Source organism: Gorilla gorilla, chromosome 18 (assembly GCF_029281585.2).
Source record: "Gorilla gorilla gorilla isolate KB3781 chromosome 18, NHGRI_mGorGor1-v2.1_pri, whole genome shotgun sequence".
Taxonomy (NCBI): Eukaryota; Metazoa; Chordata; class Mammalia; order Primates; family Hominidae; genus Gorilla; species Gorilla gorilla.
The window spans coordinates 36,639,010-36,666,328 of NC_073242.2; the positions used below are offsets into that span (position 1 = coordinate 36,639,010).

Sequence of the window (27,319 nt, forward strand, 5' to 3'; positions counted from 1 at the left end):
AAAAAACAAAAAACGGCAGAAAGATGAGAAGCCGTTCCATTTGCATAGGCAGTTGAAGTGTCTAGGCAGAGGCCTCCAAGGCTGACTGGATATCAGGCAGGGGATGAGGCTGGACAGCCTGCAATGCCTCCAACTCCAGGTTGCGGAAATCGTGTTTGTAGTACCTCAGTCGAATGGAGATTGAGCGCCCCCTGGGAGCAGTGCTCGGTAACAGACGCTGGAGGACCCCGATGAGGAGGGGCGGGGGTCGGTTCAATCTGGGAGGAGCCTGCGGGTCAGTTTTCTTCTCACAGGAGCTAACTCTGTCCGGCATCATGGATTCCTGGGCTCCCAGAACGGCTGGGCAGGAAGGGACCTTAGAAAGGGACCTACCACCGCGTGCCCCGTGCCAGAGTTGGGCACTTTGGTAACAAGAACATTGGCTTGTTTAACACTCCCAACTGTGCTTCGAGGTGGGGATCATTATCCCCATTGTCCCCATTTTGCAGATGAGAAAAAGCAAGGTTTGGTGGCTTCCCGGGGCGGGGCGGGGATTCGCTGTGACTCCAGGTCCTTTTCCCCGGAGCCCGCACGTCTTGTAAGACACTGATTCCCGGAGGTCTGAGGAGCAGGAATCGAGTGGGAGGTGCCCAGGCTTTCTAGGGAACAAGAGTGTGAATGCACTCTCGACGAGAACCACGCCCCCCTGTTCGACAAGACTGATTCCTGCTACCTTCCTTTAAGGGCCCTCCCCTGAAACGCGAAGTCCTCGCCCCATGGAGAGGCGGACATTCTTTATTCCCGGATCGCCCGACGTTTTTCTCCCCCACCCGCACTGATCCCCACTGGTGACATAAATCCTTCCCCTCCACTCGCGAGTGAAAGCTTGGGACTACATTTCCCGCCAGGCTGTTCAGAAGCCGGTGGCGGAGAGAGGAGAAAAGAGTCTTTCCGTTTCCGTCGCCTCGCAATTTGGCGTGTCCGCCGGGATTCACATTTCAACAGCGACGTCCTTTCTCTGTTGGGCTCGGCAAGGAACTACATTTCCCAGCAGGCACCGGCGCAGAGGTCGAGGGGCGAGGTCGCCATCTTTTTCGTAGTCCTCTCCCTCATTTCCGCAGGGAAGAGGCCAGATGCCTGGACTACACATCCCATGTCGCAGTCGCCCCGGCCCTGCAGCCGCCATCTTTGCCGGTGGCCCCGCCCCATCCCCTTCCATTGTCTCGACTTGAGATGATAGACGGGAGCCGGGAGACTGCAACTCCCGTCAGGCCGTGCGCCACTGGAGGGGTGGATTTCGAGACCACAGGCGGGCGAGGTGCCCAAGGTGGTGGAAAGCGGAGACCGGGAGAGGCTAGGTAGCCTGCCATCTTTACGGTAGTCTCCTCGTTCTCCTGGTTCCGCCATTCTTAAGGAACACTAGAAGGCTAGAAAACTACTAATCCCATCGCACCTCGTAAGATCGACTACTAGTCAGGTGTATGTCCCTCTTCCGCCATCTTGCTTGTAGTCCTCTTTCCTTTTCACCTTTCCATTGTTCCTGACGAGTAGAAATGGCAGCGGGAAGGCAGCAGATGGACTGCGACTCCCGTCAGGTACCACACACGCGGAGGGTTGTGGACAGGAGGGCGTGTGAGTGCCTGGGAAGGAGGTCGGGTCGGGGGAGAAGGCCATCTTGTTTGTAGTCATCGTTCCCTCTCCTTCTCGATGTTCTGCAACTGGGAGCCTCGGGGCAACGGGACTCTAACTCCCGGCATCCTCGGCTCCCGGCTGGGCACGCCCTCCGCCGTCCTGTTTGTAGTTCCCGCTGTCCCCAGCGTCCTATTGTTCCCCCGTAGCATCAGTGGCCGCAGGACTACAACTCCCGTCGAGCCCTGCGTGCGTTCGTCCTGGAAAGTGGAGATGGTGGAGGAAGGAGGGGGAAGGGGGCGGGGTTCCTCTGGGAGAAGGAGGGAGTAAAGAGGGGGAGGAGGAGGAGGAGGGAAGGAGGAGGGAGGGGAGGGGAGGGGGGAAAAGAGGAGGAAGGAGGAAGGAGCTGAGGAGGGATGAGAGAGGCGGCCAGGGCCCCGGGCCGTAGCAGCGCGGGGCTGGGGGACCAGGGGGGCTGAGACACCCCAACTGCCTCCTTCCCCTTTCCCTCTCCCCCTCTATCCTTTCCTTCCACCCTCCCGCTTGAGGAGGGGGATTTATTCAAATTTTATTTAAATCCCTATCTCCCGAGGGTCGCGCGCTGGGGGGAGGGGGAGAGGTTGGGGGTGCGCGCGGGCTGGGGGGGGCGGGGCCGGAGCAGCTTCCTTCACCCCCCCTCCGCTCGCCTCGTAGCCGTAGGGCAGGGGGTCGCAGTCCAGGGGCGGGCCCAGGGGAGGGGGGCAGGTTACAGCGACCCCCCCCTCCCCGGGAACCGGCGGTGGGCGGGCTTGAACCCCGGAAACGGTGGGGGGGCCCAGGCCTGGCCCTGGACCCCTGGGCAGTGGGGTCCGGGAAGGGGCCAGTTAAAGGGCCAGGGGCGCTGGGGAGAGGCGGGGCGGGGTGGGGGGAGGGGAGCTGGGACTCGGACCCGGGACTGAGTGGGCCCCGGGCAGAAGCTGAGCACCCTGCGCCCAAGGAGCCCCCGTTGGCCTGGGGGGGCTGAGGGACTGAGCCCCCCAGAGCAGGACCTCCCCCTGGAAGGGCCGCGCCGCAGCCCGTGGGAGGGCCTCGCCCCCGGCGCCCCCCATCTCCACTCGCCGCCGTCCCGGCCTCCGCCGGAGGGAGGGGCCGAGCGCCCTCGGGGGGCCGTGGACCCCGGCGTTCTGAGCGTTCCGCGCCCCGCGCCGCCCGGCCCCCCCGCCGCCGATGGCCGCCGACCCGCCGGGAGCTGCCGAGAAGGGAGAGATGGCTCCCGGGACACGTGTGAGGTGGGTTCATGCGGCTCCTCCTCACCCCCAGACCTGGGCAGCGCCCACTCCCATTCATCCTCAGCCCGGCCTCTCTCTACCTTCCCCGCCCCCAGCCTCACCCTCTCTCTGCTCCAAACTCATCTCCAGCCCTCCTTCCTATGACCTCCCACCCTGGGGAACTGGCCCTCCTTCCTAGACCCTGCTTCCCCTTGAAAGCCCCCACCCCCGCCTGCAGTCGCCGCCCTCTAGGCCCCTCCCCTGGAGCGCTGGAGGGCCCCTTAGTCCCATGGATGGGTATGAAAGTCCCCGGAAAGGGGGAATCTGGGGTAAGACTGACTGGGAAGAGACCCTCCAGGCTTCTAATTCCACATGGGATCTTGGAGGATCTGGTTTCCATGGGAGGGGGAGCCCAAGGGATTCTAGATGATTAGGGATGAAAGCAGCCCGCGAAGCTGGGGGGCCTAGGACTGAGCCCATCCTCAGTTCTGGGAAGATGTCAGGCTGGATTCTAGAATCCCAAGGAATTTGGGAGATTGCCCAGGTGGACCTGAGGGATCCAAGAGGAGGGTGTCCTGGAGGAGGGAACCCTGTGAGGAACAAGAGGGGCTGAGATCTTGGGCTGAGAAGGGTCTCTGAAGAAGTATCTCCAGGGCTGTCAGAGCTCTGGGGAGTTAGTGGGCAGAGGAGATCGTTAGGGACTTGGGGGCAAGGATCTCGCTGGATCTGGTGAGGATAACTGGGTTGAGGGGAAGAGAGATTGGATGGCTGCTGTGGATGAAAAGGTTGGTGGGGCGGGGGGGAGGAAAAGTCCGGAGCTTCCGTCTAGGAATCTCTGGGTATCTGGGAGGTGAATCTGGGCAGTTTACCCCAGATTGAGATTGGGGAGAGCCTGGGATATTCTACACTCGGATAACAGGGGAAGAGTTGGGATCTCTCCAAGCTAACACCACGGACAAGGAGTGCCTGCCCTTTCCAAGGAGCTCCGGTGTGGGGATGGCAGAGGAGAGGGCCTCGGTGTCCCCTCCTGCTCCCTGGGCTAGGGAAGGGACCCTGAGGAGGCGGTAGAGGAGCGAGGCCAGGAAGCAGTTCTTGGGCTCCTCTTGAGCTGCTGCAGGGAGACAGGCCTTGAGTAGAGGATTGGCCCCCAGATACACAGAAGGGGGTGACCTCCTTGTCCCCCTGAGGAAGAGGGCAGGCTCTAGCTGCCTGTGGGTGGAGGGACCTGTCGGGGGTCTCCCAGGCCAGGGCCCCAGTGGGCCCATCTGACCCTGCAACCATCCACCTACAGCCCTCGGCGTTGCTGACGCCCCCAATGTCGTCGAGCAGCCGGGGGCCGGGGGCCGGAGCGCGCCGACGCCGAACCCGCTGCCGCCGCTGCCGGGCCTGTGTGCGAACTGAGTGCGGGGATTGCCACTTCTGCCGAGACATGAAGAAGTTCGGGGGGCCCGGGCGCATGAAGCAGTCGTGCCTGCTCCGGCAGTGCACTGCCGTGAGTTCTGCCCCCACCTTTGGGCTCTGCCCACCCTTCCCAATACCTCCTTGGAATGGCTGGTGACTGCCTCCCAGCCTGTACTGTGGAGTGGCTATTTGTTCACTCGTTCATTTCTTCCCTTCATTCACTAGTTTGTGTCAGTATCCATTTTTGTCCTCAGCTCCAAGCTGGGGGCAGTGTCCGGGTGCACAGAAGGATCTGACCCAGTCCCCACTTTCAGGCTCTTCCCAGCTCTCAGAGTCACACCCCCGCAGAATGCCCAGCCCCTGCTCTATCACCCCCCAAGATGTCTCTGTGCAGGAGGGGGCCCATCCCCAGAGATGGCCCCCTTCCAACAGGTCTTGCCCTTCTCTGGCCTCTTCCTCACCCAGGGTGGTCTTGGATTTGAGGCTAAGCTCACCCTTTATGTGACCTTGAGCAAATCATGCTGAATGAACCTCAGGTTCCTTCTCTGTAAAATGTTTCCTTTGCTGAGTTGTAAAGATTAAACAATGGCATGGATGCGAGTGTGTCTACCACAAGGCCCAGCACACAGTAGGGATCAGGGAAGCATGGGTTTCCGCCCTGCCTTCCTCATCCTTTGAGCGTCCCTGGGCTCCAGAGCACGGTCCCTCCCCAGCAGCCGTGAGGAGCCAGCTGCATCCTGCGTCCCCCTCCCCACTCTGCCACCTCCCTCTCTTCCTCCTGCCACTCTTTCCTGGTTGGTCTCTTCACTCCTCAGCCCCTCACTTCTTTTCCTTTATCCCCCAACCCCTTGCCTCACTTTTCCTTCTCCCGCTACCTGCATCTTCCTTGATCCTGCCGCATCCTTGTTATGACTCAGTCCTACCACTGTCTTCCCCAAAGTCACACTGTCTGAGGCTGCCCCCGCTTCCCCAGGACTAGTGGCTTCCCTAGTGTTCCCAGGGGGTCTTGCCAAAACCGGGTTCATTGTGGGATTCAGAGCAACCCTTGGGCTGCTCATGGAGCGACCTTGGTATCACCCTAAGCTGTCTTCCCCACCCTCTGAGTGTTACTGTCCTCCTCTCCAAAGCCAGCTGTAATTTCAGGGTCCCACTGGCCCTGGGTCCAGCTATAACAGTCACAGGTGATAACAGCTACATATCAGTGTCTCTCGCGTATTATTTTGGTCTCCCAAGAGTCCTGCGAGGGAAAGATTCTTAGCCCCGTTCTGCAAATGCAGAAACGGAGACTTAAGGAGGTTAAATCAGTTGCTTGAGGTCACACTCCCAAAAGGAGCAAACTCAGGATCAGACCCAGCTTGACCCGTGGGTGTTGCACCTCATCCGTCAGCTGGCCAGGGTCCCTAGAAGGAAGGGTCTTTCCCCTGTTGTTAGCTTTCGGGGCCCCTGATGTCCCCTCTCCCCCAACAGCCCGTGCTCCCACACACAGCTGTGTGCCTCTTGTGTGGGGAGGCTGGGAAGGAGGACACGGTGGAGGGAGAGGAAGAGAAATTTGGTTTGAGCCTCATGGAGTGTACAATCTGCAACGAGATCGTCCACCCCGGCTGCCTGAAGGTGATGGCCCTGGGACCCCGGCGTCTGGGGTGGGGCAGATTGTCAGGAAGCAGAGAGTGGGGGATCACCCTGGCTCTGGGCTTCCTGGCCAACCCCCCACTCACTGCCCTTTTGCCTACAGATGGGGAAGGCTGAGGGTGTCATCAATGCAGAGATCCCCAACTGCTGGGAGTGCCCTCGCTGCACCCAGGAAGGCCGTACCAGCAAGGTAGGGGCTGGGCTGGGCCGAGCTGTGGGTAGGTGGGGGTTGGGGAGCTGTGCAGGTCCTCACCCCCAGCTTCTGTCCCGCCTAGGATTCAGGTGAGGGGCCTGGCCGCCGTAGGGCCGACAACGGCGAGGAGGGCGCCAGCTTGGGGAGCGGATGGAAGCTGACAGAGGAGCCACCGCTTCCACCGCCCCCGCCCAGGCGCAAGGGCCCCCTGCCTGCCGGGCCCCCCCCGGAGGACGTGCCTGGGCCCCCCAAACGAAAGGAAAGGGAGGCAGGGAATGAGCCTCCCACCCCAAGGAAAAAGGTGAGCCACGGAGCACGCTCACTAGGATTGTCCTGAGGAATTCTGGGAGCTGTAGTCCTGGCTGGTTCTGTGGGGCTGTGTGGGCCTGGGAGCGTGCTCTGTGGGTTCCCCAAGGACTGTTGGGAGATGTAGTTCAGGAGTTGGGTGGGGGGAGGATAGAGCATGCTCAGTGTGGGGGGGGGCACAGGTGAGGTGAGCTGGCACTGCAGGAAGCTTTGGGAGCCCTGGGTGGGTTAGGGAGGCAGGAGAGAGCATGCTCAGATCATCCCTGCATGAGAGGAGGGAGGGGCTGGAGAGGGCCTGAGGGGAGGAAAGAGGAGATGGAGCATGCTCAGTGGGCTAGGACGCTGGGTGCAAGGTGAGCATGCTCAGAGTTATCCCTGGGACGGGGGCTTCTGGGACTTGTAGTCTAAGAGGAGGGCAGGGACCTTAGATTTCTGGCCCATGAGGGCCTAATGGGGTCTCTCCCTTCCCCCATATCTCCCTCTCACCCTGGTAGGTGAAAGGAGGCCGAGAGAGGCACCTGAAGAAGGTGGGTGGAGACGCCTGCCTCCTCCGAGGATCGGACCCAGGCGGCCCGGGCCTGCTGCCCCCCAGGGTTCTGAATCCGAGCCAGGCTTTCTCATCCTGCCACCCTGGGCTCCCTCCCGAGAACTGGGAGGTGTGCCGGGGACCTCCTCCCTCCCCTTCCCACCTTCCCTTGCCCCACCCTTCACCCTGGAGCCCAAGACCTGTCCGTTCCTGCTCACCTTGTTCTGCCCCAGCCCCACTTGGCCACGGTGGGCGTCCGGACACCTGGGATGAGTTGGGTGGGAGGGTGGGTTGAGTCCAGGCCACAGGAGCCCCTGACTTCCCAAAAACCCTTAGGGCTCATCTGACCTACTTGCCTCATCTTTCCAAGCCTTACAGGGGAGAGAACTGAGTTCAAATTTCTGTCCGACCGTTTACTCTTTGTATGATCCTAGCAGCTTGTCAGCCACCCTGAGCCTTAGTTTCTTTATCCATGTAGTGGAGATGCTGCTGCCTGCCTTGCCCCCTTATCCCGCAGAAGTGTATAAGTCTTACGAGGTTCTGAAAGGCAATGAGCTTTGTAAGCTATAAAATTTACCCAGATTGAAGGGAAATAAGGCCCAGAGAGGTTTGAAGACTTGTCCAAGTCACACAGTAAAGCCAGAATTGAGATATTACTTGGCACGGACACTCAACACAGGAGTCCGCCTGATTGGGTCCAAATCCTGCCTCTGCTGTTTGTCAGTTTGTAACCTTGGACAAGTCACTTTGTGCCTTTAAGCCTCGGTTTCCTCATGTCTGAAAAGAGTGGCCCAGGTCACCACTGTGTTAGAATACTGTGAGGACGGAATGAGTCAGCCGATGCGGGGTGCTGCTCGTGGGGCCAATCACTGGTACCCTCAGTTGATAGACAGACGCCTGCTCCAGCTGGTCCGTGTAGTGGATGATGAAGCAGGGGCTTCCCACAGCCATCCAGAGTTGAGGGCAAGCCAGGATTCAAAGCAGGGTCTCTCATTTCTCCATTCCCTACTGCTTTTGGAACTGCCTAAGCCATGCAAACCCATAAGGGCTGGAAATTATTTTATTTTATTTTATTTTTGAGACAGAGTCTCGCTCTGTCGCCCGTACTGGAGTGCAGTGGCGTGATCTCGGCCCGCTGAAACCTCCACCTCCCAGGTTGAAGCAATTCTGCCTCAGCCTCCTGAGTAGCTGGGACTACAGGCTTGTGCCACCATGCCCAGTTTATTTTTGTATTTTTAGTAGAGACAGGGTTTCACTATGTTGGCCAGGATGGTCTTGATCTCTTGACCTCGTGATCCTCCCGCCTCGGCCTCCCAGAGTGCTGGGATTACAGGTGTGAGCCACTGCACCCGGCTGGAAATTATTTTAATTAGCACTCTTCTGTTACCAATAAGAAAACTGAGGCCCAGGGCCTGGCAGTGGCTTTAGCAAGGTCTCTCACTGTCCGGAGCAGAGCCAGGGCTGGAACTCAGGACTGTCCCTCGGGCTGTTCATCCCCTGGTGACTCCTCAGGGTAGGGGGGTGGGAAAATGTATCCCAGGCCCTAGAACAGCATCAACCCTGTCTCCCTGCAGAAACCAAAGCCGCCTTTGGCCTCTGCAGAGGGCCCAGCGGTGCCGTCCCCGTCCCCGCAGAGGGAGAAGCTAGAGCGTTTCAAGCGGATGTGCCAGCTGCTGGAACGGGTGCCTGACACCTCCTCTTCCTCCTCGGACTCAGACTCCGACTCCGACTCTTCCGGCACATCGCTGAGTGAGGACGAAGCCCCCGGCGAGGCCCGGAATGGGCGACGGCCAGCCCGGGGCAGCTCTGGCGAGAAGGAGAACCGTGGGGGGCGGCGGGCTGTGCGCCCTGGCAGTGGGGGGCCCCTGCTCAGCTGGCCCCTGGGCCCAGCCCCACCACCCCGGCCTCCACAGCTGGAGCGGCATGTGGTGCGGCCCCCGCCTCGAAGCCCTGAGCCCGACACACTCCCCTTGGCTGCTGGATCCGACCACCCCCTGCCCCGGGCCGCCTGGCTTCGCGTCTTCCAGCATCTCGGGCCGCGGGAGCTGTGTATCTGCATGCGAGTCTGCCGAACTTGGAGCCGCTGGTGAGTGGCCTGGACAGGCCTGCGTTCCGTGGCCAGCAGGCTTCCCGCTTGCTGGGTGACCTGCGGTAGGTCTCTGGCCCTCTCTGGGCCTTGCTTTTATATTGGGGATACTTCTCTAGTATGCACAGATTACAGTGCATCCTTCCGTATTTCCCGTGTGCAGGCTACTTTCCACTTATGGGCTCATTTAACCCCGTAGACAACTTTGAGGTAGAGGTTATTTTCCCCTTTTTCAGATGAAGCTGAGGCCCAAGGTCATGTGGAAGAGAAGTGGTGGTAGAACTAGGCATTGGAACCTAGGCCCTTTGGCTCCAGTGCCTTTCCTCCTAATAGTAGCGACTATATTGAGTGTCTAGTGTGTGTCAGCCATAGCACTGAGCGCTGTACTGCATTGTCACTTCTCATACTGCCACTTCCAAAAACAGTCTGACGATTGGTTCCATTCACTTAGGAGAACGCCATGTGCTGGGCTGCCCCTGCCCTCGAAAGACAGCCAGGCTTGAACCTCCTGACTCGGTTCCTGCTTTTCTTCTGCCCTGGAGCCACCACTAATGCCCTCTGCCCATCCCCCAGCCCCCCAGCCTCTATTAGAAATGTCGGTCATCCTCCCGAGCCTCTTGTCTTCCTCTCTGATCTCGCCCCCAACAAAATTCCTCCTCCTCTCTATCAAACTCCCACAGCGCTCTGTTCCCCTCATAGAGCAAGCAGAGGCCTTCGGCGTGTTGACAAGCCTTCATTCATTTACTCGTTTCATGTTCCCATCAGTTGCTGGGGTGGGAGCAGATAACTGTGTCTGTTTTATCTTCATGTCCCTAGCACGGGACAAAGGGCGGTATAAGGGCCCAAGAAATGTTGCAGTAAACGAGGCTATCAGGCTCTTTCCCAGGGACTCGCTGTGGCTGGGACCAGGCTCCCTGTTGGGCACTGCACCAAGGTTAGCTGATTTGACCTTCATAATGGCAGCCCTGTGAGAGAAAAGGGACACCTGAAGTTACAGTACAAGTTCATGGCTGAACTCAAACTCTAGTCTTCTTTTGGGACCAGGTCTGGGCCACTGGTGCCTTCTGGTATCTGCAGAGATTGTGCAGCCAAAAGTACCAGAGTGCAGGCTCTGGAGGCAAATTGCCTGTGACATAATCTTTTTATTTTTATTTTTATTTAAGATGGAGCCTCACTCTGTGGCCCAGGTTAGAGTGCAGTGGCATGATCTTGGCTGATTGCAACCTCTGCCTCCCGGGTTCAAGCGATTCCCCTGCCTCGGCCTCCTGAGTAACTGGGATTATAGGCGCCCACCACCACACCCGGCTAATTTTTTTTTTTTTTTTTTTTTTGTAATTTTAGTAGACACAGGGTATCACCATGTTGGCCAGGCTGGTCTTGAACTCCTGACCTGAAGTGATCCTCCCACCTCAGCCTCCCAAAGTGCTGGGATTACAGACATGAGCCTGTAATGTAACAGGTTATGGTTATAGCTGAAGAGCTATAAACCATTAGGCCAGTCACTTAACTTCCTGTGCCTCGGTTTCTTCGTCTGAAAAATCAGATAATCAATGCTCTTGCATAGTGTTTTCTTGAGCTAATACACATGAAGAACTGAGCACAGTACCTGGGAAATAGGAACTACTTGAAAGAGCTCTCATTGTAGCCAGTATTTACTTAGTTGCAAATAGTTGCTGAACGCACAGCCTGTTAGGCCTCAGAATGTAGATCTGTGCCCTTGAAGAGCATATAGTTAAGCTGCAACATAGAAGCAGATAGTTACAGAAGTTGCAGGGGATGACACCTGCCTACTAATCAAGGAAATGTTTGCTGAGGCCCCTTCAAGGCCAGCTCTCTGCCTGGCATGTGGGAGCCAGAACTGAAAGGGACCTGATTTCTGCTTCAACGGGAGACGTGTGGCCCGAAGCAGACAAAGCGAGAGGCAATGGCTCCCAGTGTGGGCCCTGGACTCTGCATCCTTGGGTTTCACTGGCTGCGTGGCCATGTGTGGAGAGCGATACCTCTTGAGGCCCTGGTTTTCTCATCTGTAGTCTGGGTTTGTATGAATACTCACCTTTTGGGGATTAAGTGAAGTGATTCCCACAAAGCCCGCAGCACAGTGCCTGGAGGGTACTAAACACTCAATCAGATGGCACCTCCCAATGAAAAGGACAAGAGCCGGGCAGAGCAGGGGCCTGTGGGGGCACAGCAGGACCACTCAGGAGGCTCTGCAAGGTCTGGGCACAGAAGCAGGGGTAGTGGGGAGAGATTTGCAATGATAACTTTTTTTTTTTTTTTTTTTTTTTTTGACAGAGCCTTGCTCTGTCACCCAGGCTGAAGTGCAGTGGCATGGTCTCGGCTCACTGCAACCTCCGCCTTCCACGTTCAAGTGATTCTCCTGTCTCAGCCTCCCAGGTAGCTGGGACTACAAGCACCTGCCACCATGCCTGGCTAATTTTTTTTTTTGAGATGGAGTCTTGCTCTGTCACCCAGGCTGGAGTGCCTTGGCGCAATCTCAGCTCACCACAACCTCCACCTCCCAGGTTCAAGCGATTCTCCTGCCTCAGCCTCCTGAGTAGCTGGGACTACAGGCATACGGTACCACGCCTGCCTAATTTTTGTACTTTTTTAGAAGAGACAGGGTTTCACCATGTTGGTCAGGCTGGTCTCGAACTCCTGACCTCAGGTGATTCGCCTGCCTCAGCCTCCCAAAGTGCTGAGATTACAGACGTGAGCCACTGCGCCTGGCCTAATTTTTGTATTTTTAGTAGAGACAGGGTTTTGCCATATTGGTCAGGCTGGTCTCGAACTCCTGACCTCAGGTGATTCACCCACCTTGGCCTCCCAAAGTGCTTGGATTACAGGTGTGAGCCACCTTGACAGGCCTTATTTTTGTTTGTTTTGTTTTTCTTTTTTAGAGAGGGTCTCTCTCTGTTGCCCAGGCTGGAGTACAGTGGTGCAGTCATAGCTCATTGCAGCTTCAACCTCCTGGGCTCAAGCAATCCTCCTGCCTCAGCCTCCTGAGTAGCTGGGATTGCAGGCACATGCCACTGTGCCTGGCCAATTTTTAAAACTTTTTTGCAGGAACCAGGGGCTCGCTGTTACCCAGGCTGGTCTTGAACTTCTGGCCTCAAGTGATCCTTCCACTTTGGCCTCCTAAAGTGTTGGGATTACAGGTGTGAGCCACTGTGCCTGGCCAAGAACTTTTTTTTTTTTTTTTTTTTTTTTGAGATGGAGTTTAGCTCTTGTTGCCCAGGCTGGAGTGCAATGGCGTGATCTCGGCTCACCACAACCTCCACCTCCTGGGTTCAATCAGTTCTCCTGCCTCAGCCTCCCGAGTAGCTGGGATTACAGACATGCGCCACTATGCCTGGCTGATTTTGTATTTTTAGTAAAAACGGGGGTTTCTCCATGTTGGTCAGGCTGGTCTTGAACTCCTGACCTCAGGTGATCCACCCGCCTCGGCCTCTCAAAGTGCTGGGATTACAAGCATGAGCCACCGCGCCCGGTGTAAGGACTTTTTAAGAAGTGGAATGGCTTGGGCCAGGCATGATGGCTCATACGTGTAATCGCAGCACTTCGGGAGGCCAAGATGGGCAGATCACTTGTCAGGAGTTCGAGACCAGCCTCGCCAACATGGTGAGACCCTGTCTCTACTAGAAATACAAAAAATTTAGCCAGGCATGGTGGCATACGTCTGTAGTTCAGCTACTTGGGAGACTGGGACAGGAGAATCGCTTGAACCTGGGAGGTGGAGGTGCAGTGAGCCGAGATCACACCGTAGCTCTCCAGCCTGGGCAGGAAGAGTGAAACTCCATCTCAAAAAAAAAAAAAAAAAAAATGGCCGGGCACGGTGGCTCACGCCTGTAATCCCAGCACTTTGGAAGGCCGAGGCAGGCGAATCACCTGAGGTCAGGAGTTTGAGACCAGCCTGGCCAACATGGTGAAACCCTGTCTCTGCTAAAAATACAAAAATTAGCTGGGCATGGTGGTGGGCGCCTGTAATCCCAGCTACTCGGGAGTCTGAGCCAGGAGAATCGCTTGAACCCAGGAGGCGGAGGTTGCAGTGAGCCAAGATCGAGCCACTGCACTCCAGCCTGGCCAACAGAGCAAGACCCTGTCTCAAAAAAAAAAAACATGTGGAATGGCTTGGACTTGGTGACTAACTGGTAGTGGGGACAGCAGGGGTAACCCTCAGGTGAGTTTCTGACCCAGGAGCCTGGATGGGCAACAGCATCATTCCCCAGGCTCAGGAGGAGCAGTTTCCAGGAAGGTAAAGAGCTCAGATGACTGACGTGTGTGGTGTGCTCAGGACGTGTGGGTCTGATGCTCAGGAGAAAGATACACGTTTGGGAGTTCTCAGCCTGTAGGTAGCAAGCTAAGCAGCTTTGATGAAGAGGGCAAAAGATCATACATCAGTACTTGTGAGTTAGAGCAAGAGCCTAGCCAGATAATTGGAGGAGCTCATGGCCAGAGGTGTGCCCCCGAGTAGAGAGCGAGGCAGGAGGGAATGTGGTAAGCCGAGGAGGATGCTGGTGAGAGGCCGTGGGAGATCAAGGACCAGGAAGTGGTGGTTGGATTTTGCTACCAGGAGGCCTTAGTGTCCTCAGCTGTGCTCTGGGGGTTGGGGGTCCAAAGCCAGATTGAATGGAGTCGAGGACATCAGCTTCCAGGCAGGGACTTGATTCGTTTGTTCCTGTTGTGTTTCTGGTGTCTAACGGCACCTGGCGGACAGTGGGCAGTGAGATCATCTTCGCTGAATGAGTGAAGGACAAGAGAGCAGGATGCAGTGTGGAAGGATGTACAGAGGGTGGCGCTGGAGAGGCGTGTGTAGGGGACAGCAGGAGGCTGCAGGCTTTCCTGTCTGGTGGCTTCCATCTTTTCTTGGAACTGAAAGGGAAGTGATCCCTTAAGAGTGAAGAGTGGAGAAAGGGCAGCAGGGAAGGCGTGCAGGGGTTACTGAGATGCAAGGAAGAGGGTTGGGGCTTTTGAGGACATGGACAGAGAGAAGACGGCAAGGAAGGGACTGGAACACAAGGTGATCATGGTCGGGTAGGGCCTGGAGGTGGACAGATTGGAGGACAGTGGTAGCATCGGGGCCCAGAGAGCTACAAGAGGGCGGAACTGGCAGTGCTTGGAGCCCTAGGGGCCGTGAGCCCTCAGAGGGCAGTAAGGGCTGGTCCAGCTCCGTGTTCCCGGGGGCTTCTGCAAGAGGGAGGGTTAGGATTGGAATTGAGGGTTTGCAGGTTGGCCTAGTAGGAGAGGACTCATTGCGGAGTGGCTGGAGTCCAGGAGGAAGTGAATGGGTTAGGGGATTTTGGCATCAAGCCACATGTCTCTGGGACGACGGCACACCTTGGCTCTTAGAGCTTTCCCTGCCTCTTGTCTCAGTGTCATTCTCCAGCTTAGAAAGAATCCACCTGTGGCTCCCTGTCGCCCTCACAACAGACGCCCACCATCGCAGTCCTGTTGGACATATGGACATGAACTGGGCCTACCGACTGCACCAACCACTTCCCTGAGCTGTGTCCCTTCCTTGTCACAGCAACCTCTGAAGGAAGCGCTGTTCTTCACCCCACTGTACAGTTTGGGAAATGGAAGCCCACACAGGGCGAGTGACTTGCCTGAGGCCCCCCAAAGCCTGGAGGTGGCAGAGCTGGGATTTAGATCCCCATAGCTCACATCCTCAGCTCTGGGCTCTGTGACCATGATAGTCTATGGCCTGGCATTCCAGCCCTCCTTGACATGACACCCATCCCTCCTTTGCAGCTCCACTCTTGCCTCTTCTCTCCTCAGAATTCAGGCTTTCCACCCAGACGGGCTAGGTGGAACCCCGCCTCTGCTACCTACCACTTGGTAGTTGTGGGACCTTGAATACATTTCTCAACCTTTCTGGGCCTCATTTTTTTTTTTTTTTTTTTTTTTTTTTGAGATGGAGTCTCACTCTGTCGCCCAGGCTGGCGACAATCTCGGCTCACTGCAAGCTCTGCCTCCCGGGTTCACGCCATTCTCCTGCCTCAGCCTCCTGAGTAACTGGGACTACAGGTGCCCACCACCACACCTGGCTAATTTTTTTTCTTTTTTTTTTTTGTTTTTTTTTGTTTTTTAGTAGAGACGGGGTTTCACCATGTTAGCCAGGATGGTCTCGACCTCCTGACCTCATGATCCATCTGCCTCAGCCTCCCAAAGTGCTGGGATTACAGGCGTGAGCCAGCACGCCCGACCTTTTTTTTTTTTTTTGAGGCAGAGTCTGACTCTGTTACCCAGGCTGGAGTGGAATGCTGTGGTCTCGGCTCACTGCAATCTCTGCCTCCCGGGTTCAAGTGATTCTCCTGCCTCAGCCTCCTGAGTAGCTGGGACTGCAGGCGCGTGCCACCACATCCAGCTAATTTTTGTATTTTTAGTAGAGACGGGGTTTCACTATGTTGGCCAGGCTGATCTCGAACTCCTGACCTTGTGATCCGCCCTCCTTGGCCTCCCAAAGTGCTGGGATTAACAGGAGTGAGCCACCGCACACGCTTGCCTCATTTTCTTTACTGTAGAAAGGAGATGATGATGGTAATGTTGACCTTCTAGGGCTGGCGTGAGGTTCAGTGCTTAATGCATGGGACAGTGCCTGGCACACAGTGAACCCTGGATAATGGCTGGTTAGTAGTGCTGAAGTCACTGTGATCAGCGTGACTCTGGTTATGATGATGAGTTCCTGTGGCCTGGGGTTTCCAGAGCTCTCCGTCTTGTCTCTTGTGGGCCTGGACACAGGTTCTTGCCCATCTGGAACACACACCCTCCTCCCCCTCCCTTTGCTGAAATAACTACTGCTTTCCTCGGAGTCTCAGGTCAGGCATTGTCCCCCCAGGAGGCTCCCCCACCCAGTCCTTGAGGTGACTCTTACCATGCCCCTTGTCACCTCAGTTACTGCGGACTGTCCATGTCTCCTGACTGTATGGCAGGAACCTGTCATCTTTGCTTCCTCCGTGCCCAGTGGAAGCCAGATACTTGGGATCAGTAGGGCCCTCAGTGACTGTTGGTTGTCCCTCTGAGGTTTAACCCCAGTGTCCTGGTTGTACAAGAGCAGGGGGACTGATGAGCTGTAGCCAAGGAAGGTGTGGGAGACTTCCTGGAAGAGGAGGCACTGGAGCCGAGCCACGAAGGCTCTGGGTTGGCATTTCTGGCAGAGGCACAGCATGTGCCACAACGTGTTGGCATCAGACAGCACTGTGTCTGTAGGTGGGCAGGTGTGTGGCCTGGCTGTTGTGGAGTATGATACAGAAACACAACTGGGGGCCTGTGGGTGCCCCCAGGGAAAGGGGCTTCCTTCCAGCTGTGGACCGTGGAAGGGAAGTGGCTTCAAGGAAGTGGTGACAGTTAAGCTGGGAGGCAGTCGTGGCAGGGTCACAGTGGGCAGAGAGAGGTTTTGGATAGAGCAGATGTCACCGATTTTCTTGCTCACGGAAAGAGAGCAAAGGGGCAGGACCTAGGGGTAGAAGCTGGGTCGGGCATGAGTTGGTTTTTTTCCTTTTCATGTTTTGAATTGGAGAGATTTGCAGATGTTTATTAGTTGAGAGGAAGGAATCAGGAGAGGGAGAGGCTAGAATGCCAGAAAAGCAGGATGAGGGTAGGAGGGAACAGGAGAGCAAGTGGCAGAGGGGTGAAGGTGTTCGGACTGAAGCCTTGGTGTCTGTGCCCTTAGCCTTCTCTAAAACGTCACACCAGGGCTAGGCCCAGTGACTCACGCCTGTAATCCCAGCACTTTGGGAGGCTGAGGCAGGAGAATTGCTTGAGCCCAGGGGTTCAAGACAAGCTTGGGCAACATAGTGAGACCCCCATCTCTATTAAAAAAGAAAAAATTAGCTAAGCATACTTGTGGTCCCAGCCACATGGGAGGCTGAGGCAAGGGGATCACTTGAGCCCAGGAGTTTGAGGCTGCAGTGAGCTATGATTGCATCACTGAGCTCTAGCCTGGGCGACAGTGAGACTTTGTCTGAAAAAAATAATGAAATGACACACTGGGCCTCTGGAGTAGGTCTGGCATTTTTCAGTGACACAAAAATATAGCTTAATCCCTCTGTGAGTTTTGGAAAGGAAGTCTTTCCATTGGAAGGAAGTCTCTCCATTGGGTGCTTTTTTTTTTTTTTTTTTTTTGAGATGGAGTCTTGCTCTGTCGCCCAGGCTGGAGTGCAGTGGTGCGATCTCGGCTCACTGCAAGCTCCGCCTCCTGGGTTCACGCCATTCTCCTGCCTCAGCCTCCTGAGTAGCTGGGACTATAGGCGCCCGCCACCACGCCCGGCTAATCTTTTGTATTTTTAGCAGATACGAGGTTTCACCGTATTAGCCAGGATGGTCTCCATCTCCTGATCTCGTGATCCGCCTGCCTCGGCCTCCCAAAGTGCTGGGATTACAGGCATGAGCCACTGCGCCTGGCCACTGTTGGGTGCTTTTTCTAACACTTCTCTGATACTTATCTCCCTGTTTAACAAAAGTAGTCTTCAGGTAGTAGCCTAAAGCCACAGCAACACCTGGCTAGGATTTAATAACTCTGGTCTTATTTGTGTGTTTTATTTATTTATTTTTGAGACAGAGTCTCGCTCTGTCACCCAGGCTGGAGTGCAGTGGCGCAATCTCGGCTTACTGCAAGCTCCGCCTCCCAGGTTCATGCCATTCTCCTGCCTCAGCCTCCCAAGTAGCTGGGACTACAGGTGCCCGACACCACGCCCGGCTAATTTTTTGTATTTTTAGTAGAGATGGGGTTTCACCGTGTTAGCCAGGATGGTCTTGATCTCCTGACCTCGTGATCTGTCCGCTTTGGCCTCCCAAAGTGCTGGGATTACACCACACTTGGACTTTTGTGTTTATTTTTAAGATTAACATATTTATGTGAAACAATACTGTTTTTTTTTTTGTTTGTTTGTTTTGTTTTTTTTTTTTTTGAGACGGAGTCTCGCTCTGTCGCCCAGGCTGGAGTGCAGTGGCACGATCTCGGCTCACTGCAAGCTCCACCTCCCGGATTCACGCCATTCTCCTGCCTCAGCCTCCCGAGTATCTGGGACTACAGGCGCCCTCCACCACGCCCAGCTGATTTTTTGTATTTTTTTTTAGTAGAGACGGGGTTTCACTGTGTTAGCCAGGATGGTCTTGATCTCCTGACCTAGTGATCCGCCCGCCTCGGCCTCCCAAAGTGCTGGGATTACAGGCATGAACCACCGCGCCCGGCAACAATACTGGTTTTAAGTGCAAAGAGGAGATGATTCAAAGATAAATCATGTTACGCAGATAAGTGAAAGCAAATACTGGAGCTTGGGAATCACTGCCCCAGCCCAGGGCTTCTGCAAGGAAAAGCCTTTCAGAGTCATGAGGGCAGGGAGGGAGGCAAGAGAAAGCTTCCCTTGGGAGGCCAAGGGAAGGATCGCTTGAGCTCAGGAGTTCAAAACCAGCCTGGACAACCTTGTCTCTACTAAAAATAAAAAAATAGGCCAGGCACAGTGGCTCACGCCTGTAATCCCAGCACTATGGGAGGCCAAAGTGGGCAGATCACCTGAGGTCAGGATTTCGAGACCAGCCTGGCCAACGTGGAGAAACCCTATCTCTACTAAAAATACAAAAAATTAGCCGGGCGTGGTGGCGCATGCAAGTAATCCCAGCTACTCTGGAGGCTGAGGCGGGAGAATCGCTTGAACTCAGGAGACGGTGGTTTCAGTGAGCCAAGATCGCACCATTGCACTCCAGCCTGGGCAACAAGAGCAAAACTCTGTCTCAAAAAAAAAAAAAAAGTCAGGTGTGGTGGCATGTGCCTGTAGTCCCAGCTACTCAGGAGGCTGAGGTAGGAGGATGGCTTGAGCCCAGGAGTTTAAGGTTGCAGTGAGCTGTGATCGCAGCACTGCACCCCAGCCTGGGTGACTAAGCAAGACACTGTCTCAAGAAAAAAAAAAAAAAAGCTTCCTGGGCCTGCTGCTTCTGACACAGTCCATTGAGTCTCAGAGGCATTTCTGACATGCCTTTGAGAACTACTGAACTCAAAGAAGAGAGTTCTCAAACTGAGTCCAAAGGAACTTGGGTGTACTACAAAATGTTACTAGATTACCTTGGGAGAGGTGGGGAAGGATTCCTGGGGAAGTAAGTTTGAGAGGCCGTTCTCCAGTTCACTGCATGTTTTTTGTTTGTTTGTTTGTTTTTGAGACGGAGTCTCTCACTGTTGCCCCAGCTGGTGTGCAGTGGTGCGATCTCGGCTCGCTGCAATCTCCGCCTCCCGGGTTCAAGTAATTCTCCTGCCTCAGCCTCCCGAGTAGCTAGGATTACAGGCGCCCGCCACCACGCCCAGCTAATTTTTTGTACTTTTAGTAGAGACAGGGTTTCACTATGTTGGCCAGGCTGTTCTCGAATTCCTGACCTCATGATCCACCCACCTCGGCCTCCCAAAGTGCTGGGATTACAGGCGTGAGCCACTGCACCCAGCCCACTGCATGTTAGATAGTCTGTTGAGGCCTGTGGAGTGCTCGGGTTAGGAAACCTGTTTAATGTTGCTTAGGACTTGTTCATCTTTGTAGCTTCAATACTTGGGACCTATAACGCTTTCTATATATAATCAGAGTGAATAAATGAAATGCTGTAGATGAGGAGGTGGGGGAGAGTGGTCAGTGGAAGCTTTAAGTAGTTACTAGCTTGATTCATTCATTACAAATGGGCAGCTGGGTACAGTAGCTCATGCCTGTAATCCCAGTGTTTTGGGAGGCCAAGGCAGGAGGATCGCTTGAGGCCAGGAGATCAAGACCAGCCTAGGCAACATAGTGAGACCCTGTCTCTACAAAAAAATTGTTTAAAAATTAGCCAGGCGTGGTGACATGTGCCTGTGGTCCCAGGTACTCAGGAGGCTGAGGTGGGAGGATTGTTTGAGCCCAGTAGGTTGAGGCTGCGGTGAGCCTGGGTCCAGCCTGGGTTACAGAGTGAGACCCTGTCTCAAAAAAATTTTTTTTCAAAAAGTGGAAAACGCAAATCTGCCCTTGTGGAATTTACATTGTAGTTGGAGGAACACAGTAATGTAATAGGGAAAATATTAGGGCTGTAAGTCCAGCTGTGGGCAGCTGGCTGTCAAGATGGGACAGGTGTGGATCAGAAGCAGAGATGAGTAAAGGAGGCAAGGACCCATGAGCACCGGAACTCAGTCAGGAATCAAGAAGCCCAAGGGTGGCTGGAGACGACTGGATAACACCAGTCCCCTTGGCATGACATCAGGCAGCATGCGTGGCATTTGTGTATGTGTTGGGCAGCACACTTTCTATGCTGGGAGGCCCACAACTGGGATGAGCCCATGTGACCTGACAGCTGCCTTGTGGGCAGGCAGAGTGGGGGGGCTATTGCCTTCAACCATAAACGAGGCTTCTGAGGCTCAGGGAGAGGAACAGACTTGCCCAGGGTCTCATTTCCAGTTAGTGATGGAGTTGGGTTCCAATCCCAGTGCTCTTGGCTGAGGTCAGGTGCTTCTTGCCACCCTGTTGTCTGTGTGGCCAGAAGAGAGCTGGGGTGCACCCTTGGAGCTGGGGAGCCTGGGAACTGTGGGCTGCTGAGAGCTGAGGGCTGAGGTCTCTGTCTCCCCCCTATGGCTGCCAGGTGCTATGACAAGCGTCTGTGGCCTCGAATGGACCTTAGCCGGCGGAAGTCACTGACCCCGCCCATGCTCAGTGGTGTGGTTCGCCGCCAGCCCCGTGCCCTGGACCTCAGCTGGACAGGTGTCTCCAAGAAGCAGCTCATGTGGCTTCTGAACCGACTACAAGGTAGGGTGTGTGGTGCGGAGGACAGGGTGGGGACAGGGACAGGCCTGGGATGGAGTCCTCACAGCACCTGCTTCCTGACTGCCCCCTCTCTCTGCAGGCCTGCAGGAGCTGGTGCTCTCTGGCTGCTCCTGGCTCTCTGTCTCTGCCCTGGGCTCAGCCCCACTGCCAGCCCTGCGGCTCCTGGACCTCCGCTGGATCGAGGATGTTAAAGACTCCCAGCTCCGGGAGTTGCTGCTGCCTCCACCAGACACCAAACCAGGTGCAACCTCTGTTTGCTTTTCTGGAGAATGGGCTGGGCAAGGGTAGGGTAGGAGGCCTCTCAGGTCTCTTCTGACTCATGCTGGATGGTAAAGTATTTGAAGAAAGGAAAGAATACATGAGTTTGAATAGGAAGGCCCTGGTTGGGCATTATTCATTCATTCACCCACCTGCTGTGTACTTTGAACTGAGCCTTGAAAGGAACAGGGTTTTCCCAGGGAGTGTGAGACTCAGCAGTTTGGTGGGGCAGGAGGCCCATATTGGCAGAGGGGGATGCTGGGAGCAGAGGCCATCTCTCTTCATCTACTTAAATCTCATCATCCTTTAGGCCTGGGTATAAATGCCACTTCCTCCAAGAAGCTCTCCCTGATCCCACCCCACATTGAGCTCAGAGTCCCTCTCAGCTTTGAGGGCAGCCCGCCAGCATAATACTGGGCAATTGTGGAGTGCCTTGATGCACATCTGTGCCCTCCTGCCAGGGTCTCCAGCTCCCTGAGGGCAAGCGCTGGCTGGTCCCCCAGCACGTTCTCAGTGGCTGCTCCATAGATAGCTGTTGAATGAATAACTTGAATGAGCAATCAGGATGGGAGAGGTCTAGTTTGAGGAAAGATTTTCAAAAGGAGATTTGCAGTCGCCTGAAATAAGATAATCCTTTTGTTTGTTTTCATTTTTTGAGACCATCTGGCTCTGTCACCCAGGCTGGAGTGCAGTGGCAAGATCTCGGCTTACTGCAACTTATGCCTCCTGGGTTCAAGTGATCCTCCCCACCTCAGCCTCCTGAGTAGCTGGGCCTACAGGCGTGTGCCACCACACCTGGCTAATTTTTTTGCAATTTTTTTTTTTTTTTTTTGAGGTGAAGTCTTGCTCTGTCGCCCAGGCTGGAGTGCAGTGGTGCGATCTCGGATCACTGCAAGCTCCACCTCCTGGGTTCACGCCATTCTCCTGCCTCAGCCTCCCAAGTAGCTGGGACTACAGGTGCCCGCCACCATGCCCGGCTAATTTTTTGTATTTTTAGTAGAGACGGGGTATCACTGTGTTAGCCAGGATGGTCTTGATCTCCTGACCTCATGATCCACCCGCCTCGGCCTCCCAAAGTGCTGGGATTACAGGCGTTAGCCACCGCACCCGGCCTGTAATTCTTATAGAAACAGGGTTTCATCATGTTGTCCAGGCCGATCTCGAACTCCTTGTCTCAAGTGATCTGCCCACCTCTGCCTTCCAAAGTGTTGGGATTATAGGCGTGAGCCACCACACCAGGCCAAAAGAATCTTTTCTTTTGGAGTTCTTTCACCCCTCTCTTTCATAGTTCCCTTCTTCCCACCATGCCCCCTCCACAACAGCCCTGAAAGGGGAGAATAGAGAAGCAACTAAGATTCTTCCCGTATTCTAGATGAGGCACTGGAGGCCCAGAGGGATTGACTGCTGCAGGTCACCCAGTCAGGCCAGAGCACTCAGCCATTGTCCACTCTTACCGGAATTGGACTGACTTGGAGAGCTATGGGTGGGGGGTAAGGTGGGCATTGGGAATGGTGCATCCTGGGAGGTGAGAAAGTGCTGGCTGGTCCATTTCCTCCTGCTGGAATTCAGTTCAGTTCAGCCCTTTATCAGGAGCTCAGGAAGGCAGGCCTTTTTTGTTTTTTTTAGTTTTTAATTTTTTTTTTTTAACTTTTAAGTTCATGGGTATATGTGCAGGTTTGTTAAATGGGTAAACTTGTGTCACGGGGGTTTGTTGTACCGATTATTTCATCACCCAGGTATTAAGTCTATTTACCATTAGTTATTTCTCCTGATCCTCTCCCTCCTCCCTCCGAAAGGCTCCAGGGTGTGTTGTTCCCATGGATGTGTCCATGTGTTCTCATCATTTAGCTCCCATCTCTAAGTGAGAACATGCAATTTCTGTTCCTGCATTAGTTTGCTAAGGATAATGGCCTCCAGCTCCTTCCATGTTCCTGTAAAGGACATGATCTTGTTCTTTTTTATGGCTGCATAGTATTCCATGGTATATATGTACCACATTTTCTTTATTCATTCTTTCATTGATGGGCATTGAGGTTGATTCCATGGCTTTTACTATTGTGAACAGTGCCATACACCTTCAAACTCTTGCCCAGCTTAAATGCCACCACCTCAGTGAAATCCTCACTGATGCCTACTCCTCCCTGCCCAAGCCAGAAGTGACTTCTCTTTCCTCTGCTTTCCTCTATGGGCCTTTCCTCCTTGTGCCTTTAGCTGTGGCCCAAGGTTGAGGGCATCTGTAAAGGTATCCCCTCTCCAGGCCCTTGGCTCCTCAAAGACAGGAGGAGGGGTTAAAATTTAGGGCTTGCAAAGTCAAGTGCCCATAGAGTTGGCCTAGGAGGTAACAGAAGTGATGCATTGGTGTAGGACATTAGGGAGTGGCACCTAGCCACCCAGCTCCCCTCAGTCATCATCTGGTGGGAAGGAGTGCCTACTGAGGCCACATCTTACGATTCTTCAAGGAAAAGCTCAGTATGTAAATTTATTTATAAAAATGTCCTTTTTGTAGTGTTAGTCATTAAGGAAGTTTTTAGCATTCTGTAGACTCCATAAAACATGTTTGGAGGGCAGCCTCATGGTTTGTGCCATCTGATCTATTAATAGTTTATCTTAGGGATAGGCTGGTGCCTGGGAGGCAGACAACACTGTGGTAAGAGTTCAGATTCAGCATCACCAGGCCTGGGTTTCCTGGCTGTAAACAGGAATGATGATCAGAGATCTTGTCTCCCAAGGCTGTGGTTCTTAAAGTGTGGTCGGGGGACCAGCAGCATCCACAAAACTGGAGAACTTGTTAAAAAAGTAAACTCTGGGCCGGGCGTGGTGGCTCACACCTATAATCCTAGCACTTTGGGAGGCCGAGGTGGGCAGATCACTTGAGGTCAGGAGTTCGAGACCAGCCTGGCCAACATGGTGAAACCCCATCTCTACTAAAAAAATACAAAAAATTAGCCAGGCGTGGTGGCAAATGCTTTTAATCCCAACTACTTGGGAGGCTGAGGCAAGGAGATTGCTTGAACCTGGGAGGTGGAAGTTGCAGTGAGCCGAGATTGCACCACTGTACTCCAGCCTGGGTTACAGAGTGAGACTCCATCTCAAAAAAAAAAAAAAAAAAAAAGTAAACTCTGGTCAGGTGCGGTGGCTCAGGCCTGTAATCCCAGCACTTTGGGAGGCCAAAGTGGGAGGATCAAGGCTACAGTGAGCTACAGGGAGGTTGAGGCTGCAGTAAGCTGTGATTGTACCACTGCACTCCAGCCTGGGTGACAGAGCAAGACTCCGTCTCGGGAAAAAAAAAAAAAAAAAAAGGAAAACGTATATATGTCAGAAAAATGCATATAATATGTCAAATGGTGAGAAAAGAGGAAAAAATGATGCAAGGAAGTGGTAGGAGTGTGGAGAATTACATTAGTTTTTGCATTGCTATAAAGAAATACCTTCGGCTGGGTAATTTATAAAGAAAAGAGGTTGAATTGGCTCAGGATTCTGCAAGCTGTACAGGAAGTATCGTGCCTGTGTCTGCTCAGCTTCTGGGGAGGCCTCAGGTAGCTTTTACTCTTGATGGAACGTGAAGGAATCAGCATGTCACATGGCAAGACAGCTAGCAAGAGAGAGGAGGGGAGGTCACAGACTCTTTTATTTATTTATTTATTTATTTTGAGATGGAGTCTCGCTCTGTTGCCCAGGCCGGGGTGCAGTGGCACAATCTTGGCTCACTGCAACCTCCACCTCTCGGGTTCAAGTGATTCTCCTGCCTCAGCCTCCTGAGTAGCTGAGATTACAGGCGCCTGCCACCATGCCCAGCTAATTTTTGTATTTTTAGTAGAGACGGGGTTTCACCGCGTTGGCCAGGTTGGCCTTGAACTCCTGACCTTGTGATCCACCCACTTCGGCCTCCCAAAGTGCTGGGATTACAGGCGTAAGCCATCATGCCCGGCCCTCTTTTTTTTTTTTTTTTTTGAGACAAAGTCACTCTGTTGCCCAGGCTGGAGTGCAGTGGCACAATCTCGGCTCACTGCAACCTCCATCTCCCAGGTTCAAGGGAGTCTTCTGCCTCAGCATCCTGAGTAGCTGGGACTACAGGCGCCTGCCACCATACCCGGCTAATTTTTGTATGTTTAGTAGAGACAAGGTTTTGCCATGTTAGGCCAGGCTAGTCTCGAACTCCTGACCTCAAGTGAGCCGCCTGCCTCGGCTTCCCAAAGTGCTGGGATTACAGGCATGAGCCACCACGCCTGGCAGAATATTGTAGTCTCAAATACAATAATCATGGAAGGCCTCCAAGGAGGTGATGTGAGGAGTGGACAGATGAGGTCAGGCCATGAGGGTGTTTTTGAGAAGAGCAAGCCACAGAGTGCACCAGGTCACTCACTTATGTGGGAAGCAGGTGGAGGGCAGATGGTCTGGATACCTGGGCGCAGGGATGGGAGTGGCCAGGAGTGCTGACCTCTCATCTGGCTGCCCAGGGCAAACAGAGAGCCGTGGTCGGCTGCAGGGGGTGGCAGAACTGCGTCTGGCAGGTTTGGAGCTGACAGATGCCTCCCTGCGGCTCCTGCTGCGTCACGCACCCCAGCTGAGCGCCCTGGACCTGAGCCACTGCGCCCACGTCGGGGACCCCAGTGTTCACCTCCTCACGGCCCCCACGTCCCCACTCCGCGAGACCCTGGTGCACCTCAATCTTGCTGGTAAGCACGGTCCCCCGTCCGTCCTGCCAGCCTGTGAATCCCCACGGCCAGTGCCAACCCCTTGCTCACCTGCCTGGTCTCAGCTCCACTGCCCCATCCCCAGGTTGCCACCGCCTAACGGACCACTGCCTCCCGCTGTTCCGCCGCTGCCCTCGTCTACGCCGCCTAGACCTGCGCTCCTGCCGCCAGCTCTCACCCGAAGCTTGTGCCCGGCTGGCAGCTGCCGGGCCACCTGGCCCCTTCCGCTGCCCTGAGGAGAAGCTGCTTCTCAAGGACAGCTAGTTGGGCGCCCCCCACCCTCCCCCGGACTCGACAGGAGCCTGGACCTCCGGCTTCATTTCACCCCTGCTGGGAGGCCAGGTTCCCACCTCACCACCCTGGGATTCCTGAGTGTCAGTGACTTGGGATTCCCACCCAGGGACTCAAGCCAGCCACCCCCTTCTTTCCCCCCTGCACTGATATCTCTGGGGGTTTCTCCTTCCTATGTCCTCCCCCTGCTACCTGCTTCATTGTCCATCCCCTGGGGGGAGTGGGTCAGAGGTACTGGAGGGTGCTGAGCCGAAGGGACGGTGGGAGGGGGGTTATGGTGCAAGTGTTGGTGGGGAGAATGGGGAAAGGACACACACAGGATATGGGAGCCAGGGGCTGGGGGAGGTGGAAGGGGCGGGGGGCGGGGCAGACAGCAGACCACCAAGGGTTCAGGGAACAAAGACCAGTTACTTGGAGTGGGGGGTGGGGGTGGGGCCACAAAAGGAAAACCGGAGGAGCAATTGGGGATCCAGGTGTCAGAGGTAGGGGAACCAGGGGCAAGCCGGGGCTGAGCTGGAGGTGGGGATGAGAGCAGGTGTGGGGACAGCAATACCCCCTTGGGGGTCACCTCTCTGCTTCCCCCCTCCCCAGGCTTCAGTTCCTTCCCCCTGACCCTGACTCCTTGAACGTCACTGAAAACGGCAGCTATTGCAAGGAGTGGGGGCCGCGGGCAGCCGCTTTTCAGCTCGCGGCCCAGGGGAGTGGCGAGGGGCGCCCCAACCCCCTGCCCGCCTCTCCGCACAATACTTGAACATTCATCTGTACTGAAGTGTTACTTGAACCGGGGGAACCTCGGACCTGGGGGAGCCGGAGTGTGAGGGGACTGGACCAGCTTGGACTGAGACCTGAGACCGGGCCGGTGGGCGCCCATCTGGGACTGCGCCACCCCCAGGCTTGTTCTTGTTTTACTGTATTGAGCGGCGGCACCCGCCGTACCCGCATTATGGCTGGGGGCGCCAACCCAAGGATGGGGACCATGGGACTCCTCCAGCCTGGCTCTTCCCACTCTTTCATCGTCATGGAAACTTGTATCCCATTTGCCCAGGGAACTGCCACTCCTGGTTGCCATGGAAATAGCAGCCAACGGACACCTCCCGATGCCAGTGCTAAGGCTGGAAATGGCCCCCTCTTAGTTGCCATGGGAACCTAGTAACAGACTCTCCTGGCCCTCCTTCCCCGCCCCTTCCTCGAGCGCGGGGTGGGGCTTCGGGACCCCGGGGATGAGCCGGGCCAGGTCCTGCCCCTCCGCGCAGGCCTCCGGGGGGCCGGGGCTTACCATGTAGGGGAGGGGAGATCTATCCACATACCTCAGGTAACA

At 55.2% G+C, this 27,319-nt stretch overlaps 1 protein-coding gene across 6 annotated transcripts; it reads left to right on the plus strand.

Moving 5' to 3' along the window:
* Positions 1 to 27,313, plus strand: FBXL19 (F-box and leucine rich repeat protein 19). 6 transcript variants are annotated; one of them, XM_055365954.2, is made up of 11 exons: positions 1 to 1,574; positions 4,147 to 4,347; positions 5,724 to 5,867; positions 5,989 to 6,075; positions 6,161 to 6,379; positions 6,879 to 7,040; positions 8,485 to 8,996; positions 20,577 to 20,740; positions 20,838 to 20,999; positions 25,474 to 25,692; positions 25,796 to 27,313. In XM_055365954.2, the coding sequence occupies exons 1-11, from the start codon at positions 1,533 to 1,535 to the stop codon at positions 25,972 to 25,974; spliced, it is 2,091 nt and encodes a 696-aa protein (XP_055221929.1). In that variant the 5' UTR covers positions 1 to 1,532; the 3' UTR covers positions 25,975 to 27,313. The 6 variants fall into 6 exon arrangements, with proteins under 6 accessions (XP_055221929.1, XP_055221931.1, XP_055221932.1 ...); XM_055365956.2 differs by having other exon boundaries at positions 6,879 to 6,911; XM_055365957.2 differs by lacking the exon at positions 1 to 1,574 and adding an exon at positions 1,979 to 2,876.
* Positions 27,314 to 27,319: the final 6 nt, after the last annotated feature.